The sequence below is a fragment of the Leucoraja erinacea genome, chromosome 17, assembly GCF_028641065.1.
Source record: "Leucoraja erinacea ecotype New England chromosome 17, Leri_hhj_1, whole genome shotgun sequence".
Classification (NCBI taxonomy): domain Eukaryota; kingdom Metazoa; phylum Chordata; class Chondrichthyes; order Rajiformes; family Rajidae; genus Leucoraja; species Leucoraja erinaceus.
The window spans coordinates 40,684,312-40,702,752 of record NC_073393.1 but is presented as its reverse complement, the minus strand read 5'-3'; the positions used below and the strand labels follow the sequence as shown (position 1 = coordinate 40,702,752).

The 18,441-nt window shown below is 44.4% G+C and overlaps 1 protein-coding gene across 1 annotated transcript in view; it reads right to left on the bottom strand.

Moving 5' to 3' along the window:
• The window catches only part of spire2 (spire-type actin nucleation factor 2), a 110,406-nt gene that overhangs the window by 35,792 nt on the left and 56,173 nt on the right, over positions 1-18,441 (bottom strand). Inside the window, exons 4-5 of the mRNA XM_055649034.1 lie at positions 7,760-7,837; positions 6,252-6,416 (exon numbers count right to left, since the gene is read on the bottom strand). Coding sequence (XP_055505009.1) covers positions 6,252-6,416; positions 7,760-7,837 — 243 coding nt within the window. The remainder of the gene's footprint in view (positions 1-6,251; positions 6,417-7,759; positions 7,838-18,441) is intronic.

Genomic DNA, 18,441 nt, shown 5'->3' with positions numbered 1-18,441 from the left:
ACAATGGATGAATCGGATCGAAAGCGATTCCGTCTCCACAATACCATACAAGGAGAAATATGAAAACAAGATAAAATATATGTTAAAAAATGACCTAATGAGACAACGTACTGGAAATAAGTACTGAACATGTCAGACTGCACCTGCGGAGAGTGAAGCAAAATTAACGCTTCAGATCAATAATATTTCTTCAGAATTTCAAGAAAGAAATAGAAATGTTGCACATGAAAATACATTTACATTTCTACTCAGGAAATGGGGGAGCTGCCTTGAGGGGGGCGGTGGCAGGGGGGGTGGGGTGAAACATAAGAAATAGGTGCAGGAGTAGGCCATTCAATATGATCATGGTTGATCATCCAAAATCAGCAACTCGTTCTGGATTTTTCCCCATATCCCTCAATTCCTTTAGCCCCAAGAGCTAACTAACTCTCTCTTGAAAACATCCAGTGAATTGGGCTCCACTGCCTGTGGCAGAGAATTCCACAGATTAACAACTCTCTGGGTTGTTTTTAAAAGTTTTTAATTATCTCAGTCCTAAATGGCCTATCCCTTATACGTAAACTATGACTCCTGGTTCGGGACGCCCCCAACATGGGGAACATTTTTCCTGCATTAACATGTCCAATCCTTTAAGAATTTGATATGATTCTGTAAGATCTCCTCTCATTCTTCTAAATTCCAGTGAATACAAGCCCAGTCGACCCATTCTTTCATCATAACTCAGTCCCGCCATCCCGGGAATTAACCTGGTGAACCTACACTGCACTCTCTCAATAGCAATAATGTCCTTCCTCAAATTGCGAGACCAAAAGTGGACACAATACTCCAGGTGTGGTCTCACCAGGACCCTGTGCAACTGCAGAAGGACCTTCTTGCTCCAAAACTCAAATCCTCTCGCAATGAAGGCCAACATGCCATTGGCTTTCTTCACTGCCTGCTGTAACTGCCTACTGTACAAGCACACCCAGGTCTTGTTGCATTCTTTCATTCAGTGACTGATGTACAAGCATACCCAGGTCTTGTTGCACCTCTCCTTCCCCTAATCTGACACCATTCAGATAATAATCTGCCTTTTAGGGATGTCACATTTAATTCCCTTGTCTAAAACAAAGGAGGACCTGGCGCGGGATACTTTGTAATTTTGTCGCCAGCCTTTATGTGGCGACTCTTTGCATACCTCGGGTGCAAAACGAACAATATCACCGTGACTTGTCACATGTGACAAGAAAGTGTTCATTCATTCTCAAGTTACTCAATGCATTATCACATTCCATTTATCCAATACACTGAGAAATACAAAGCCAATGATCTGTCCACACACATCAAACTAGTCCAAGACTGGGTTTGCTGCACGGCTGTAAACTTCAGGAGAAACACAGAAGAAAACAAAGGCAATCAGTCAAACAGCACAGAAAATGTGACCATGAATCACAGTCTAAGTATGCTGCTTAAAATTGTTTTCAGGAACAGAAAACTAACGTGAATACATGCAGCATATTTACGACAAACATCTTCAGATTTATGATGTCACTTTGTCTGCAGTCAGACACCCGTGCAGAAATGACAAGTTCAGTTTATTATCATGGGTACCGAGGTACAGTGAAAAGCTGTTGTTGTGTGCAATCCAGTCAGCGGAAAGACAATACAGGATAACAACTGGGCCATTCACAGTGTATAAATACATGATAAGGGAATCAATAAGGGATATCATCGGGTGGCGCCATTGTAGTGGCAGCCTCGCCAGCAGCTGTTAGTCCTTTCTCCCTTTTTTTATTTTTAGTATATTCTAAAGGTTTAGTCTTTTGTATGTGGGGGGAATAGGGGGAAACCGTTTCCCAGTCACTTACCTGGACGGAGATGCGTCTTTTCTGTGTAGCATCTTCGCCTCGCCCCCCCACCGCAGCCTGGATTGGCGTGGCCTTTCCTACCGGAGACCGGCCCAGAGCTTCAGCAGTGGCGCAGTGCTGAATTACCATTGTGGAGTGGTGTTGGAGCTCCGGAGTGTTGGGCCTGTGACTTTAACATCGTGGAGCTGTGGTTTGCGGAGCTTCTAGCCGTGGGCGCGATGCTGACTTCAACATCGCGGAGGCCTGGGGATCTTTTGCCGGGTCATATTACTTATGACCTTATGATTGTAATATGCGACCGTTCGATCTGCTTCTGTGGCGAGCACGCAGTCGCCCGGGTTGGCCGCCATCTTGGGTGAGCTTTGCAATAACAGAATGCATTTCCATGTTCGGACAAAGTTTACCGCGGTGCCCCTGGAAAAAACGGACTACTTGGGGAGTGTCAAAGAAAACCATGCTGAAGTAGAGAAGCAATAAATGGAGAAAGGGCTCCAACAGGCTCTTCAGCGTCATTGCAAAATAGTTGAAATCTGCACTAGATTCCTTTCAAAAATGGCCGCAATTTGTTTTGTCAATACTTGGAAGGTTGTTCACAAAATCTCACATGCCTCGAATTTCTTATGCCTGAAAACACAACATAAACCCAGATAAAATATTACCGGAATATCAGAAATATTGGTAGTTAGAAGGGGGTGCGGTCACGACCAGTCCCTGGATCCCACTGCATTTGGCCGATTTCATACCTACTTGAAAATTAAAATTAAATGGAAGATTGTCAAATTTGATTCCCTGGGAGAGAGCTCAGAGCACAAGCACCTGCAGGTGCTTTCTTTGTCAAAAAGCTATACAGCAAAAAACATACACAATAAAACTCTGATGAACAGGCCTGTTTAACATTGATTGGGGGAAGATTGGCAGATATTCCAGACTATTGGATATTATTCCTATTGATATCCTAAGGCCTTGTAAGTGTGCGGGGATCGTTGGTCGGTTGGGACACGATGGGCCGAAGTGCCTATTTCTGCGCTGTATCTCTAAACTAAACTAAAACAACATTATAAGTAGTGAACCAAGCAGACACTTCACTAGGGAAAGAATGCGGAGTCAAAGAGATACACAGCCCACCACATCTATGTCAACCAGCAACATTTAAATTTAGGTTTTGGTTTCTACACAACTTGATAATCCCAGGTTACACAAAAAAGCTGGAGAAACTCAGCGGGTGCAGCAGCATCCATGGAGCGAAGGAAATAGGCAACGTTTCGGGCCGAAACCCTTCTTCAGACTTTTTGTGTAACCTTCGATTCTCCAGCATCTGCAGTTCCTTCTTAAACATTAATAATCCCAGGATTTAGATTTAAAAAATATCTGTCTATCTATGGCATTCACTCCAACTTGGGGTTGAGTGGTGCCATCTGCTTCATGATGTCCTGGTGCTGTGTTAGCCATTCGCCGTGATGCAGTTTCAAGCGTAAGTAAGCTGGGCAGATGAGCAGCCCTCTCCTAGCAAGAAAGAAAGAAAGAACACAATACATAACAGATTCATCATAAACACCCACCACAGTGGAACCAGCACCTCGTGCTGTGGTGGAAGGCACAAAAGTCCAGTCAGTCTTCCTCCTCCGCTCACCCATGGTCGGGGCCGTGAACACTCCGCAGACAGCCTGATGTACAGCCCTCTCGCCAGGGTGATCGAAACTCCGAGGTCGGGACGGATGGGAACACTCCGCGGTGTGGAATTCCCGAAACGGCCACTTCCAACCGGAGACCGCAGCTTCATGATGCCAAGTCCACAGGGCCCGCGGTCGGAGCACATCTTCTGGCGTTCCTCGGCAATGGATCGCAGGCAGCTCTGCGATGTTAGAGTCAGCGCAATACCCGCGGCTAGAAGCTCCACAAACCGAGCTCTACGATGATACAGTCAGCAGGCCCGGCAAAGGATCGCAGCTCCACGATGTTAAGGTCCACGTGGCACCTGCTGCTGAAGCTCCGGGCCGGTCTCCGGTCGGAAAGGCCGCACCAATCCGCGAGAGGGGCGAAAATGCAACACGGAGAAAAGTCGCATCTCCGTCGAGGTAAGTGACTGGAATCGGTTTCCCCTATTCCCCCAGAGCACCTCCCACACAAGGCACACCGGGAGACATACATTCACGCTGAAAACAACAAAAAGTCCAAAGAAACACAAGAGCTGCTAGCGAGCGCAACGCCATCTTGGAATACAGGAAATTTAAGATAATTTGTATAAATAAATGGTACAAGTACTTAGTTCCCCAAAAATGGCAACATAGATACGGAGTGAAGTGAGCAGTTCTGGTCGACTAACTATAGGAAGGATGTCGTTAAGATGGAAAGGATACAGAAAAAAAAGATAATTCACAAATATGTTACTGGGACTGGAAGGATTACATTATATGGAAATACAGAACAGGCTGGGGGCTTCAGTCACTGGAGTGTAGCCTGTTCAGAAGCTTCAGTAGAGAGGTGACCCGTTAGAGGGATATAAAATAATTAGGGGTATGGATAAGGTGAATGATCAAAATCATTTTTCCAGAGAAAGGACGTTTTAACATTAGTGGGCAAAGATTTAAGGTGAGAGGGGAAAGATTCAAAGGACCCGAGGAACACGTTTCGTCATATAGAAGGTGGTAAATATGTGGAACAGTCTTCCAGATGAACTATTTAGAAACAGCTAAAAGACATTTGAACAGGTACACAGTAGGTGCACAGCAGAGAGCAGCCTGACTGGTTGCATCATGGCCTGGTACGGCAACTTGAACGTCCAGGAGCAGAAAAGACCGCAGAAAGTTGTGACCACTGCCCAGTCTATCATTGGCTCTGACCTCCCCACCATCGAATGGATCTATCGCAGTCGCTGCCTCAAAAAGGCTGCGAACATTATCAAAGACCCACACCATCCTGGCCACGTACTCATCTCTCCGTTGCCATTGGGAAGAAGGTACAGGAGCCTGAAATCTGGAACATCCAGGTTCAGGAACAGCTGCTTCCCCACAGCCATCAGACTATGAAACACAACATCAAATAAGCTCTGAACAATAACAGCCTATTATTACTATTGCACTTTATCTGTTTATTTATTGTGTATATATGGTCTACAGACACAATGAACTTTATCTCTTGTTCTGTATTATATTTACATATTCTGTTGTGCTGAAGCAAAGCAAGAATTTCATTGTCCTATCTGGGACACATGACAATAAACTCTCTTAACTTGATTTGACATGAATAAAAAAGGTTTAGAGACATGTGGGTCAAACACAGGAAAATGGGAGTGTTCAGGTAAGCAACTTGGTCAGCTCGGATGAGTTGGGCCGATGGGTCTGTTTCTATGCAGTATAATTTTACAATAGAGCGCAAATATAAAGAGGTTGATCACTGATAATATTCTCAAAACAGCACAAATCCTGCAAATGGGTGGTTTATAAAAAAAAAGGTAAGTTTTTTCTATTTTATACAAAAAGCACCATTTGCTGGAAGCAGCCAATGTGGAATCACTTACAAATTAATTAGACAACTAAAAAGCCATTCATTTTAAAACAAACAAGACTGCTGGAATTTTCATGGTCTTGCACTTTTCTATAACCAAAATAAATTAAAATATTTAGTATAGTTTACAGATACACCGAGTCCACGCCGACCAGCGATCCCCTCACACTTATGCTATGCTACACACACTAGAGACCATTTTCAATTATACCTAGGCAATTAGCCTACAAACCTGTATGTATATGGAGTGTGGGAAGAAACCAGAGATCCTCGCAGGTCACAGGGAGGACGTACAAACTCCTTACAGACAAGCACCCGTAGTCAGGATCGAAACTGGGTCTCTGGTGCTGTATGGCAGCAACTCTACCAGTGAAGGTAGACAAAAATACTGGAGAAACTCAGTGGGTGAGACAGCATCGAAATTGACGTTTCAGGTCGAAATCTGAAACGTCACCTATTTCCTTCGCTCCATAGATGCTTCCTCATCCGCTGAGTTTCCCCAGCATTTTTGTCTACCTTCGATTTTTCCAGCATCTGCAGTTCTTTCTTAAACAACTCTACCAGTGAGATATTGGGGTGGGAGATTGCAACCTTCACGTGGTCCGCCCTGTTTCTGCGAATGCAATCAACCCGGCGTGCACAATCAAATAGACCAGGTTGTCCTACAACTTTAGGCTGTGCACGTCGTACGCAAGAAGAAGAAGTGAGATATTGTGCCGCTTTATATAGTATTATGTATACAATTGATATGTATTTATTCAGGAAAGTTGTGGCACATTTGGATTAAAGAAAATCAGATATAACTACTTTGAAATATTCACCATTCTCTAAAGTAGGATAATAAAATGATGAAATGAATGCAAATCAAGAGACTGCTATCATGTTAGTCTTGAATCTTACCATGACTTTGCGTAGTTTATATTTCCGAGTTTTAATGTCCTGCATTAACATCTCAAATGGTGTAAGGTGGTATTCTGTAGGGAGGGGGTTGTACTGCTTTTCTTCAACCTTCTTCAGTTTGACACCATGGCGGAGATCTCGCATCAGCTGCACCCAAAGCCTAGCCTGTAAACACAAAGGAAACTATTCCCAAACACAATCCAACTCCAAAACTTTGTATGGGAAGGAACGGCAGATGCTGGTTTACACTGTAGATAGACACTAAATGCTGGAGTAACCCAGCGGGACAAGCAGCATCTCTGGAGAGAAGGGAATAGGTGACGTTTTGGGTTGAGACCGTTCAGACTGAGAGTCCGGGAAGAGGGAGGCTAGAGATATGAAAGGGTAAGGTGTGAAAACAGCACATTAAAGTAGACTATGATGAGGAAATGAATGAATGATAAGTTCATTGGCCAAGTATTCACAAAGTAATTTTCTTTTGTACGGTGGAGTATATAGAGTCACAGGGTGATACAATGTGGAAACAGGCCCTTTGTCCCAACTTGGCCGGCCAACATGTCCCAGCTACACTAATCCCACCTGCCCGCGTTTGGTCCCTATTCCTCCAAACCTGTCCTATCTATGTACCTGTCTAACTGTTTCTTAAATGTTGGGATAGTCCCAGCCTCAACTAATCCTCTGGCAGCTTGTTCCATACACCCACCACCCTTAGTGTGAAAAAGTTACCCCTCAGATTCCTATGAAGTCTTTTCCCCTTCACCTTAAACCTATGTCCTCGATTCACCTATGCTGGGCAAGAGTCCCAGCCTACTCAACCTCTCCCTATAGCTCAAACCCTCCAGTCCTGGCAACATCCTCATTAATCTTCTCTGCATCCTTTCCAGCTTGACAACATCTTTCCTATAACCTGGTGCCCATAGCAGAACACAAGGCTCTAAACGCGGCCTTGCCAACGTCTTATACAACTGCAACATGACCTCCCAACTTCTATGCTCAATACACTGACTGCTGAAGGCCATAAGCCTATGACAAATGGAAATTGTATGAGCACTAAATGAATATTAGAAAATCAAAAGGTTGTGAAAATCAGATTTGAAAAGTTGAGTAGATGTCGCATTCCATTTTTAAGCAGAACAAACCATACATGTTCACAAGTTACTTGGAACAGATGTTAATACCAAAAGCAGGTATGCGCATAATTTATACATGCAAAAATTACACAGGGCAACGTAATGGGCAGGAACAGCTTCATTTATCAAAACATATTTCATAAATTAAATTAATTTAATTATTTAATTTATTAAAACAAGTTCATACCTGATTTTATCGGGGATTAAGGGAAAGCATAGCATCAGGAAACGACTCCATTCAATATATACAGAGGCATATTTTAACGTATAGTTCTTCCATGGAATTCTCAAGAGGGCAAATACCATGTAACCAAATGAGGTGAAAATATGGCTTTTGAAATCCACATATTGACCAGCCATGCAATATGCAATGCTCACCCAGTCTGTATGATTGAGGTTGTCCAGTTCTACAAGTGGCATCTCCTGTGACTCTCCAACTTGCATCTTCTTCAGCAGCTGTTATACAACAGGAGTTAGAGCACAGTGTCAAAGCAATTCACAGTAACACTGATATTAAACCGAGTTATTTTGTCAATCTAAATTCAAGAAAAATGGACTCAAACGCTTGTTGCTGTTGAAATCGATCCTTTATTCAGTACTGAGACAATTCTTTAAACCTTCCGACACATCTGGGGCAAGTCCAAAGAATTAGTGACTCTGGTACAAACTCAAGGCATTATATAGGTATTGGACATTTCTGATACAGAGGGTATGACAAACTACTAACCAATCATCTGAGTCCTTCTGGTGATTTACAACAGCAGTCACATGACCCCCCTTCTCTGGCCTCATTTTACAACCTTATTTTGCCTGTAGTTTAACTTTGTTTAGAATTATTTTATTTCAACAAAGCAAAACCCCAGTCGGCTCAATTATCAGTGACCACTCCTCAAAATATAGGATACACATATAATACAATGATCACACGAGTCATACAAACAAAACACATTTTTCATACCAAGAAGAAAGATATTTCTATAAATCTAAACAAGGTCTAATGTTTACAATCCTACTTAGACACAATACATTTCCTAAATGGTTTCTCTACAATTTTACACAATTTAAAATACTATTACCTATGTATTACAAATGTTAATTATACGAGTTCACCAAATTACACAGCTTGTAAGTTAAATTCAAAACCCACATACACCTCCCAACTCCAAGCATACATGGGTCGTAAATCTGTCAACGTAATTGATGATGTGCCTTGTGCTAGGATACAGCTTCATTCTAACTTACAGACTCCCCTTTTCCTGCGATCTCTGGGAGATGGAATTTCAATCTCTTCTGCAAGGCCTTTTACAAATATTACAGAACAATTTACAACTTCAGACCATTACCTCAAAAGTACAGGCGCTTCTTCGAAACATAGGAAGGTCACAGATCCATCAATCGAATTCTTTCCTTTCCAAGCAACTACTCCTCTTCACATACATCCTATCTCTTATCTCAATCTCATTATAATTTAACATAGCCAAAACGAAATACAGAGTCTATTACACTTCAGCCTTGAATTCTGTATAGAATTCAGCATAAACAGCCATAACTCCCCATCTATCTCGCACTCAGAGCTCAGGAATGTGCCATAGAGAAAGAGCAAATGGCCTCTTCTCTGGCCTGAGAAGAGGCCCCATTCAGCAAGCCATTCGTTAACACAAAATTATATCAAATACAATTTCCTCCAGCGTTATAATTGCCACACAGCAATAAACTACGCTATGCAGGTTCAGATTAGCGTTTCTATGTTTTGATTCATCCGTTCCCTGTATGTGTTTCTTTGTACTTTATTTCAGGAGACATGAAAACCTTAAGCTTTTCTCTGGCAAATTACCTAGCCTATATAAATGTCACTATCCGAGCGGTTCTATTATATAATATTTCCTCACAGCCAGCTGTTTAAAGAGAGACACAAAATGCTGGAGTAACTCGGCGGGACAGGCAGCATCTCTGGAGAGAAGGAATGGATGACGTTTTGGGTTGAGACCCTTCAGACTGACCTGAATAGACTTTCTTCAGTCTATTCCTATTATAGAATAGTCACCAATTCCTTCTCTCCAGAGATGCTGCATGTCCCACCGAGTTACTCCAGCATCTGGTGTCTATCTTTGGTTTAACCAGCAACTGCAGTTCCTTCCTACACATTTGTTTAGTTTCATGTTTGGAAATGGGTTTCAGCCTGAGATATTTCATTTTTATCTTTTTTTTAACATCATCAGGAGAATAACATTTTAATTCTCAGGATAATTAGTTCCAATTAGTAGAACTGCCGCTATAAATTTGCTCTGCATATTAGTGATTTGAAAGGACATTGTGTTACCCTCTTGATGCCAGGAATTCAATGATGTAATTAATTGGCCGTGAACATTTTACAGGGGAAGTGAGAAGCTAAAAGGTTGTGTTTCTTACGTCCCAACAAGAAGACAGAACAAAGGACAAAGGGTGACGTCCTGCAGGATTATTATGAGTTGGAAAGCAGAACTTAAAAAGTAGTAATGTCTAGACTTCTGCCATTGTCTCGAGTCAGTTGGTGCAGAAATCGGAGGAAGGTGCAGATGAACATATTACTGGTGCACAAAAGAAAGCTTGAGATTCCAGAGGAAGTTGGGACAATTGTGCAGAAGATGGGATCTATTCAGGGTCGATGGGCTTTCATGAAACAGAGCTGGGGCCAATACAATTACAAAGAGATGGACACAAAATACTGGAGTAACTCAGTGGAACGAGCAGCTTCTCTGGAGGGAAGGAATTGGATGACGTTTCAGTTCGAGACGCTTCTACAGACATCTATCTTTGGTGTAAACCAGCATCTGCAGTTCCTTCCTACAAAATAGGTCAGCTTGTGCTGATAGCGAGGATTATGTAGTTTAGCCAGGGGATGGGGAGCCAAACATAGATTCAGAAGAGAGGAAAGCAAAGTTTATGGAAATATGGAAAGTCAATGGAATATGGAAAATTAAAGAGAGAGTTCAAAGGCAGAGAGAGAAAACAGTTGTAAGGGTAAGTGTTAGGGCAATTATTCAATGACATGAAATAATTACAAGAAGTGTGTGCAGGCAGAAGTGAGATTGGTTCCTGTAGAAAACTGGTGCCGTTGACATACAGGGAAATGGGCTTACAGATAGTTCTCAGGAATGCAACAGAGGGGCTGCCTGTATTGCCTGACTGCTTGCATTGATGGCGCTGAAGTTATGCATTGCCGGTGCCAACATAGAGGTGGTTGAAAAGCTTTTCATTGTACCTCGGTACACGTGACAATAAACTAAATGAACTATTGGTTCTCTTTCTCAATGTCTCAATGACTATCGACCAGTGGCACTAACGCCGGTGGTGATGAAGTGCTTTGAGAGGTTGATCATGGAGCAAATCAACTCCTACCTCGACAAAAACCTGGACCCACTGCAGTTCGCGTACCGCCACAACAGATCAACGGTGGATGCGATCTCGCTGGCCCTCCACTCCACACTGGACCACTTGGACAACAAAAACTCATATGTCAGGCTGTTATTCATTGATTACAGCTCGGCATTTAACACAATCATCCCCTCCAAACTGGTTACCAAAATCGCAGAACTGGGTCTCTGCGCATCCCTCTGCAACTGGATCCTCGACTTCCTCATCCACAGACCACAGTCGGTTCGTATTGGTGGAAATGTGTCAGCCTCGATAACAATCAGCATGGGAGCACCTCAAGGCTGCGTGCTCAGCCCCCTGCTGTACTCACTCTATACCCATGACTGCGTAGCGAACCACAGTGCGAACTCCATCATCAAGTTCGCTGACGACACCACTATTGTGGGGCGTATCACTGATAGCGATGAGTCAGAATACAGAAGAGAGATCGAGCAACTGTCCATATGGTGCCAGCAATAACCAATAACCTGGCCCTCAACACCAGCAAAACCAAGGAACTGATTGTGGACTTTGGAAGGAGTAGGAGGGGGACCCATAGCCCCATTTATATCAACGGGTCGATGGTTGAAAGGGTCAAGAACTTCAAATTCCTGGGCGTGCACATCTCTGAAGATCTTTCCTGGTCCGAGAACACTAACGCAATTATCAAAAAAAGCTCATCAGCGCCTCTACTTCCTGAGAAGATTACGGAGAGTCTTTAAATAATCAATAAATAGAGACCATATTCTAGCAAATAGTTCTGATTTGTCAATTAAGACAAATCTATTTTTTTCCAAATGTAAGGTCTGAGATATTTAAAGAGGTAAATTGGTTCAACACAGAAACTGAACTGAAACCTGGATTGGATGAACAACTACGCCTTATAATCTACGGACCGATCTCCAAAACTATTGGTAATTTTGTGGTTTTTTGCTTGTCTTGGGTTTTTTTTCCAGTTTTTTTTAAAAACTTTTTATCCCTCCCTTTCTATTTGTTTTCTTTTCAATCCTATCTTTCAAAAAAATTCTATAAAAAGACCAGAAGCTTTGTATGAATTGATTAAAATAACGGTGTTGCTATTATGTGTTTACGCTTCTAATAAAAATATAATTAACAAAAACAATTAATTAGAGCAGATGGCTGGGCAGGAGATGTGTTGAAGCCACAACATGAGGCAACTGGTGGACCCCATTGTGACCACATCTGCAGCTGGTCTTGGTGGCTCGAGGAGCTGTGGTTAGGGTCAATAAAGTGTCATCTGAGTTCCAAACGCTGACACATCACGGAGGGGGGGGGGGGGGGGGGAATTACCTGGACTCAATATTCCAGGCTGTCACACCCCTTAGATGTACCACCTCTAAATTGGCAAATGGCCATGCAAAAGAGGGAAGGAGAAGGATCTAGTTCCAGAGGAGCTTCAGACCTCCCCTTGTCCAACCGTTATGAGATTCATCATCCTTATTTGGACGAGGATGGGGAAGGATGTGCACTCTGTCCACAGCACCGTGACACAGGGAGCCATGAGTGAGGGAGAACAGAGAAATGTCGTGGCCATAGGGGACAGAACATGTTGTGGATGGATGGACACTGTTCTCTGCAGCAAAAGGCAGAGTCCCGTGGGTTGTGTTGCCTAGCTGATGCTCGGATTAAGGTCATCTGGACTGGAGTTTAGCAGGATGAGGGGTTCTTATTGAAACATATAAGATTGTTAAGGGCTTGGACACGCTAGAGGCAGGAAATATGTTCCCAATGTTGGGGGAGTCCAGAACCAGGGGCCACAGTTTAAGAATGACCTGTAAGCCATTTAGAACGGAGATGAGGAAACACTTTTTCTCACAGAGAGTTGTGAGTCTGTGGAATTCTCTGCCTCAGAGGGTGGTGGAGGCCAGCTCTCTGGATACTTTCAAGAGAGAGCTAGATAGGGCTCTTAAAGATAGCGGAGTCAGGGGATATGGGGAGAAGGCAGGAACGGGGTACTGATTGGGGATGATCAGCCATGATCACATTGAATGGTGGGGATGGCTCAAAGGGCCGAATGGACAAGAACTTATTTTCGGAGGGCAGGAGGAATGACCCAAATCGTCACCCATATCTTCTCTCCAGAGATGCTGCCTGTCCCGCTGAGTTACTCCAGCATTTTGTGTCTATCTTGGACAGGAGAAGAAGTTGGAAGGGAGTGGGAGGATTGGATGTGGCCCACATAGGCAATAATGACATAGCTAGGATGAGGAAGAGGGTTCTGCTGAAGGATTGCAAGAGGAAAAAAGTGAAAAATAGAACTACAAAGGCATGCAGATGACATGACAATTGGTGCAGAGTGAAGGTTGTGGCCAATGGATGCAGCAGGATGCAGATCAGTTGGAAAGTTAGATAGAGAAATAGCAGATGGAGTTTTATCCAGAGAAGTGCAACGTGCTGCATTTTGGGAGATCAAATGCGAGGGGAAAGCATACGGTAAATGGCAGGACATTAATTTGAGAATGCCAAATTGGATCCAAAGCTGCCTCAGGTGGCAAGAATTAGTGGATTATGACTTTGGGTGTTTTGTGACTTGGGAGTCTGTTATTAGTGGGTTTCCACAGGGTGGGAGACACAAGAGACTGTAGTTCCACAGGGTTTGCTGCATGGTCCCTTGGTTATTTGATATACTTCTAACGGATTTAAAACTAAATATGTAGGAGGCATAATGAAACAAACTGCACATGAGAAAAACTGACAGCGAGGAGGAACTCTTTGGACTGTCAGCTGATATTGCTGGCCTGGCCAGCTGGGCAGAAAAGAGGCAAATTAAAGTTAGTTCAATGATCTCAAGCGAGAGATAATGTTTTTTGGGAGGTGTAACTAAATACACCATAAATGTAAAGGGCCTGTCCCACTTGCATGCGTCTGGCGCGACCAAACATGGTCGCTTGAGGCGTACAGGCCGCATGGGGCCGGTCCCACTTCGAAGCACAGAGGCGTATGGAGTTGTGCGGGGCTGGTCCCGACATCGCGCGGGGCTCCAAAAATCCCGCACTGTCCGAAAATTACGTGCGGCAACGACCTGTCGGCCCGCAGGCGCATTGAGGGCATACGCAGCGTCTTGATGGTGTACGCCTAGCGCATGGCGTTGCATGATGACATCACCGCCCGACGCCATGCGATGCCCAAATTCAGTCGGTCCGCCTCCTGCCCAGCTGATTGGTAAGTATGATGCAAATTATGTCACGCGTGTTCTTAGCGTGAACACCGCTTCCGTTTGGTCACGCCAAAGGCATGCAGGCACATGCAAGTGGGACAGGCCCTTAAGCGTGCGAGTAATGTGTGGAACTCAGAATAGTCTTGTTTGAAACGCCAAAGAGCACAACAATATGCTAGACTGTTGCTTGATTACTGCTCTGGTCACCATATTGCAAAGGTAAACAGCAATGAAGAGAGTCAAGTCAAGTCAAGTCAAGTCAAGAAGAGATTGGCGAGTTTGCCCCGAGGGACGGGACTCAGCATCGGGGTTGGAGGCAAGCCGTGCCACAGGCGAGCAGCAAGTATACAGGGGATCTGCTCCAGGAACACAAGCACTTTTCTCCGGCACCAGGAATGGAAAATTGTTGCCATGTGGGAACATTGGAGAGGGTGGCATTGTTTTGTCTGGAGCAGAGGAGACTGAAGGGAGGGTTAATGGTGCTCTATATAATTAAGAAGGGTCTCGTTTGAGCAAATAGGAAAAAAATTGCAGTTAGAGGGGTGGGTGGGTCAAAATACTTGGGGGAAGTAGGTTTAAGGTATGTGGCTAAAGGATTAGAGGGGACTGATGAAGTGCTTAACCGAGAGGACGGTACTATGTGGAGGGACAAGCCGTCATCAGATTGAAAAATAGGGACACATACTTGAAGAGCTGTGACGTGCACGGCTTCAGACCAAGTGCTGGAGTGTTGGAGGGTGCTGGGTGGCCCGTTTTAGGTGGGGGGGGGGGGGGGCAGAATGGTTCCTCGGCCTTCTAAAGTGCCTGTCCCACTTTCACGACCTATTTTACTCGTGGACATTTTGCATCAGGCTAGAAAAACGCCCCAACCTACTTGATGCCACGAGTAGACATCACGACCTACCTACGACCACGTGACGACCATGCTGCGAGTACGAGTCAAGGGCAAACTCGGCAGAGGTCGTGAAAGTGGGACAGGCCCTTAAGGAGGCACATGTGTGCTTTCTTATGCATCTGTCCCACTTAGGAAACCTGAACGGAAACCTCTGGAGACTTTGCACCCCATCCAAGGATTCCGTGCGGTTCCCGGAGGTTGCAGGTGGTTGCCGGAGGTGGCAGGTAGTGGAAGCAGGTAGGGCGACTGACAAAAAAACCTCCGGGAACCGCACGGAAACCTTGGGTGGGGCGCAAAGTCTTCAGAGGTTTCCGTTCAGGTTTCCTAAGTGGGACAGGGGCATTAGTCATAGCTTTGATGGGGCTGGTCCAAGGCAAGTTACTGGTGATATCTATTCCTGGGAACTTGAAGCATTCCCAGCATCTCTACTTCGCCACCACCACCGTATGGGCGTGTGTACCACTTCGCCTCCTGATGTTAATCACAATCTGACTAAGTTACAAGTCTTCAACGATTCTTATTTCTACCTTAATGACTGTGCCCGTATCAACTCCAGGTGACATTGAATAATCATATTACATCATCTGAAGAATGTAGCTCTTGAAAGGACGGGACATAGTTATTACCAAAACAATGTTGGGGTTGCTCCAGAGGAAGTAATAACATTGGCAAAGCTCCAGTCTGCCTGGGACATGGTTGAGAAATAGTAATACTCATCGAGACAGTAATAGATATAGGCAAAAACACTAGACATTCAACTAGGAGTTGGAATTAACAAGCTTTGTGTTGGGAAGTAATTGTCAGAAAATACTTCAGATAAACTTAAAAACAATTCAAACGTTACTTTCCCCCTTGTTTGCAAGGGTTTATAAGAATCAAAAACATCGAAAAGTTGGAAACACCTCAACGTTTAATTTTAACCTGTATGTATGCCAAATATTCTGTTCCTTATGGTGTAGAGAAACGTTTCCAAAGTTATTGAAGGAACAAGGTATGAGCATGCCAAATGCATAACATGATGTGTTGGCGCATTGTGAAGGTTAAGGATTAACTTCTAAACAAAGGTTTATTTTGAATCATAACACACCTGTCAGGGTGTGTGGTACAATTAGTGGGTGTGTGCATGTTGAAGTCAAACCAATAACACAAAAAATCATTAAGGATGGCAGGACTTTCCCAGTGAATGACAGGGCCTCGTGGAGTGTCAGAGAGCAAAGGGATTTAGGAGCACAGATAGATAATGTGGTCAACGCAGTTTTTGGTACATTGGCCTTCATCAGGCAGGGTACGTGAGGATGCTGTTCATAGACTACAGTTCAGCCTTCAACACGATAGTCCCCACCAGACTGGCCGGGAAGCTACTGGAATTGGGGCTCAACACCTCCCTGTGTGCCTCGGTCCTGGACTTTCTCACCGCCAGGCCCCAGGTAGTCAAGATGGGAGGGAATACATCGAAGTCCCTCACCCTGAGCACAGGATCGCCCCAGGGTTGCGTCCTCAGCCCCCTATTGTACTCCCTGTACACACATGACTGTGTGGCTAGGTTCAGCTCCAATTCAATAATTAAGTTTGCTGATGACACTGTGGTGGTGGGCCTGATCTCAGACAATGATGAGAGGGCCTACCGGGAGGAGGTGGCTGATCTAGCACTCTGGTGCCAGGAGAACAGCCTCATCTTGAACATCAAAAAAACAAAGGAGCTGATCATGGACTTTAGGAGGGCACATCATCCGAGGACGTACACTCCATTGAGTATAAATGGGGATCCTGTGGATAGGGTGAACTGTTTTAAATATCTGGGAGTCCACATCTCTGAGGATATGACATGGTCATCACACGCCTCAGCACTGGTGAGTAAGGCAAGGCAGCGCCTTTACCACCTCAGGCAATTGAGGAAATTCAGAGTGTCTCCGAGGATCCTCCAGTGCTTCTACGCAGCGGCGGTGGAAAGCATCTTGTCCGGGAACATTACCATCTGGTTCGGGAATTGCTCTGCCAAGGACAAGAAGGCTCTGCAGAGAGTAGTGCGTTCGGCCGAACGCACTATGGGAACTTCACTCACCCCCCTGCAGGAACTATACAACAGGAGGTGCAACTCCAGAGCAAACAAAATCATGAGAGACCTCTTCCACCCCTGCAACGGACTGTTCCAGCCGCTACGGTCAGGCAAACGCCTCCGTTGCCATGCAGTGAGAACGGAGAGGTTGAGAAGGAGTTTCTTCCCAGAGGCAATTCGGACTGTAAACGCCTTTCTCACCAGGGACTAACTGTACAGAACGTTTTTCCTTCTATTATTTATTATGTAAAATAATATGTGTGTTATGATTGTGTTTATAATTTGTTTGGTTGTTTTGTTGTTCCGCGAGCATTGCCACTTTCATTTCACTGAACATCTCGTATGTGTATGTGACAAAAAAACTTGACTTGACTTGACTTGACTTGACTATTGAGTACAGAAGTCGGGATGTCATGTTACTGCTGTGCAAGACGCTACTGAAGCCACATGTTGGTCACCCTGCTGTATGAAAGATGTCATTAAACTGGAAAGAGTGCAGAGAAGATTTACAAGGATGTTGCCAGGGCTTGAGGGGCCGAGTTGCAGGTGAGGTTTGGCAGGCTAGGATTTTATTCCTTGGAGCACGGGAGGCCGAGAGGTGATGTTACAGAAGAGAATAACATTATAAGAGGAATAGATAGGGTGAATGCACATACTCTTTTAACATGGTAGGGGAATCTAAAACAAGAGGCTATCTGTTGGAGGTCAAAGGGGCAAGATCGAATACGGACCTGAGGGGCAGCTTTTTCCACTCAGAACTGATAATAAATTGCCAGAGGAGCTGGATGTAGAAGGTACTTTAGCAACATTTAAAAGTCACTTGGAGAGAAAGCATTTCCGCATCATTCCCCACAGTTCTTGCTTTGTCCGATACTTCTTTTGTGTTCCATGCACTGGGGATCAGGAAGTATGTTGTTGGTTCTGGCTTGGTAAAGAGAGTTGAAGCAAGAGTCACAAAGAATCCAACACCACCAAAGGAGACACAAAGTGCTGGAGTAGCTCAGCAGGTCAGGCACTGTCTCTGGAGAACATGGGATAGGCAACCTTTAGGGCTGGGACCCTTCTTCAGACTGATGGTAGAGGGGTGGCAAAGGGGAGCTGGAAGGAAGGAAGGCTGGACAATATACAGGGCTCTCGCTTAACTTTTTTCCCCCCTGTTGCCAGCCGGGCAACCTTGGCAGCTTTTTAGGTTGCCAAATGACCGTTTAGGTGGTCATTTAAGACGGCTTGCATGATGCGTGCGATAATGTGCTCGGACGAAGTGCATAGTTACCAGTCGGAATTATACTCAATGCAGCATTCACATATTATTTCTACTTCAAATAAAGTCACAAACTAAACATTCACCAATCAAGACATGATATATCCCACAATGACATGCAGCAAAATTATAATACAGTATCTCAACTCTTTTTACACATTGCAATTAATGCAATTTCGATTAGTTCTTTCCACTTCCAAACAAAAATGTGGTTGGATTATTCAGCGTATGATGAACCCGAGTCAATAAATCCTGGACCAGGGTAACATATGTGCGT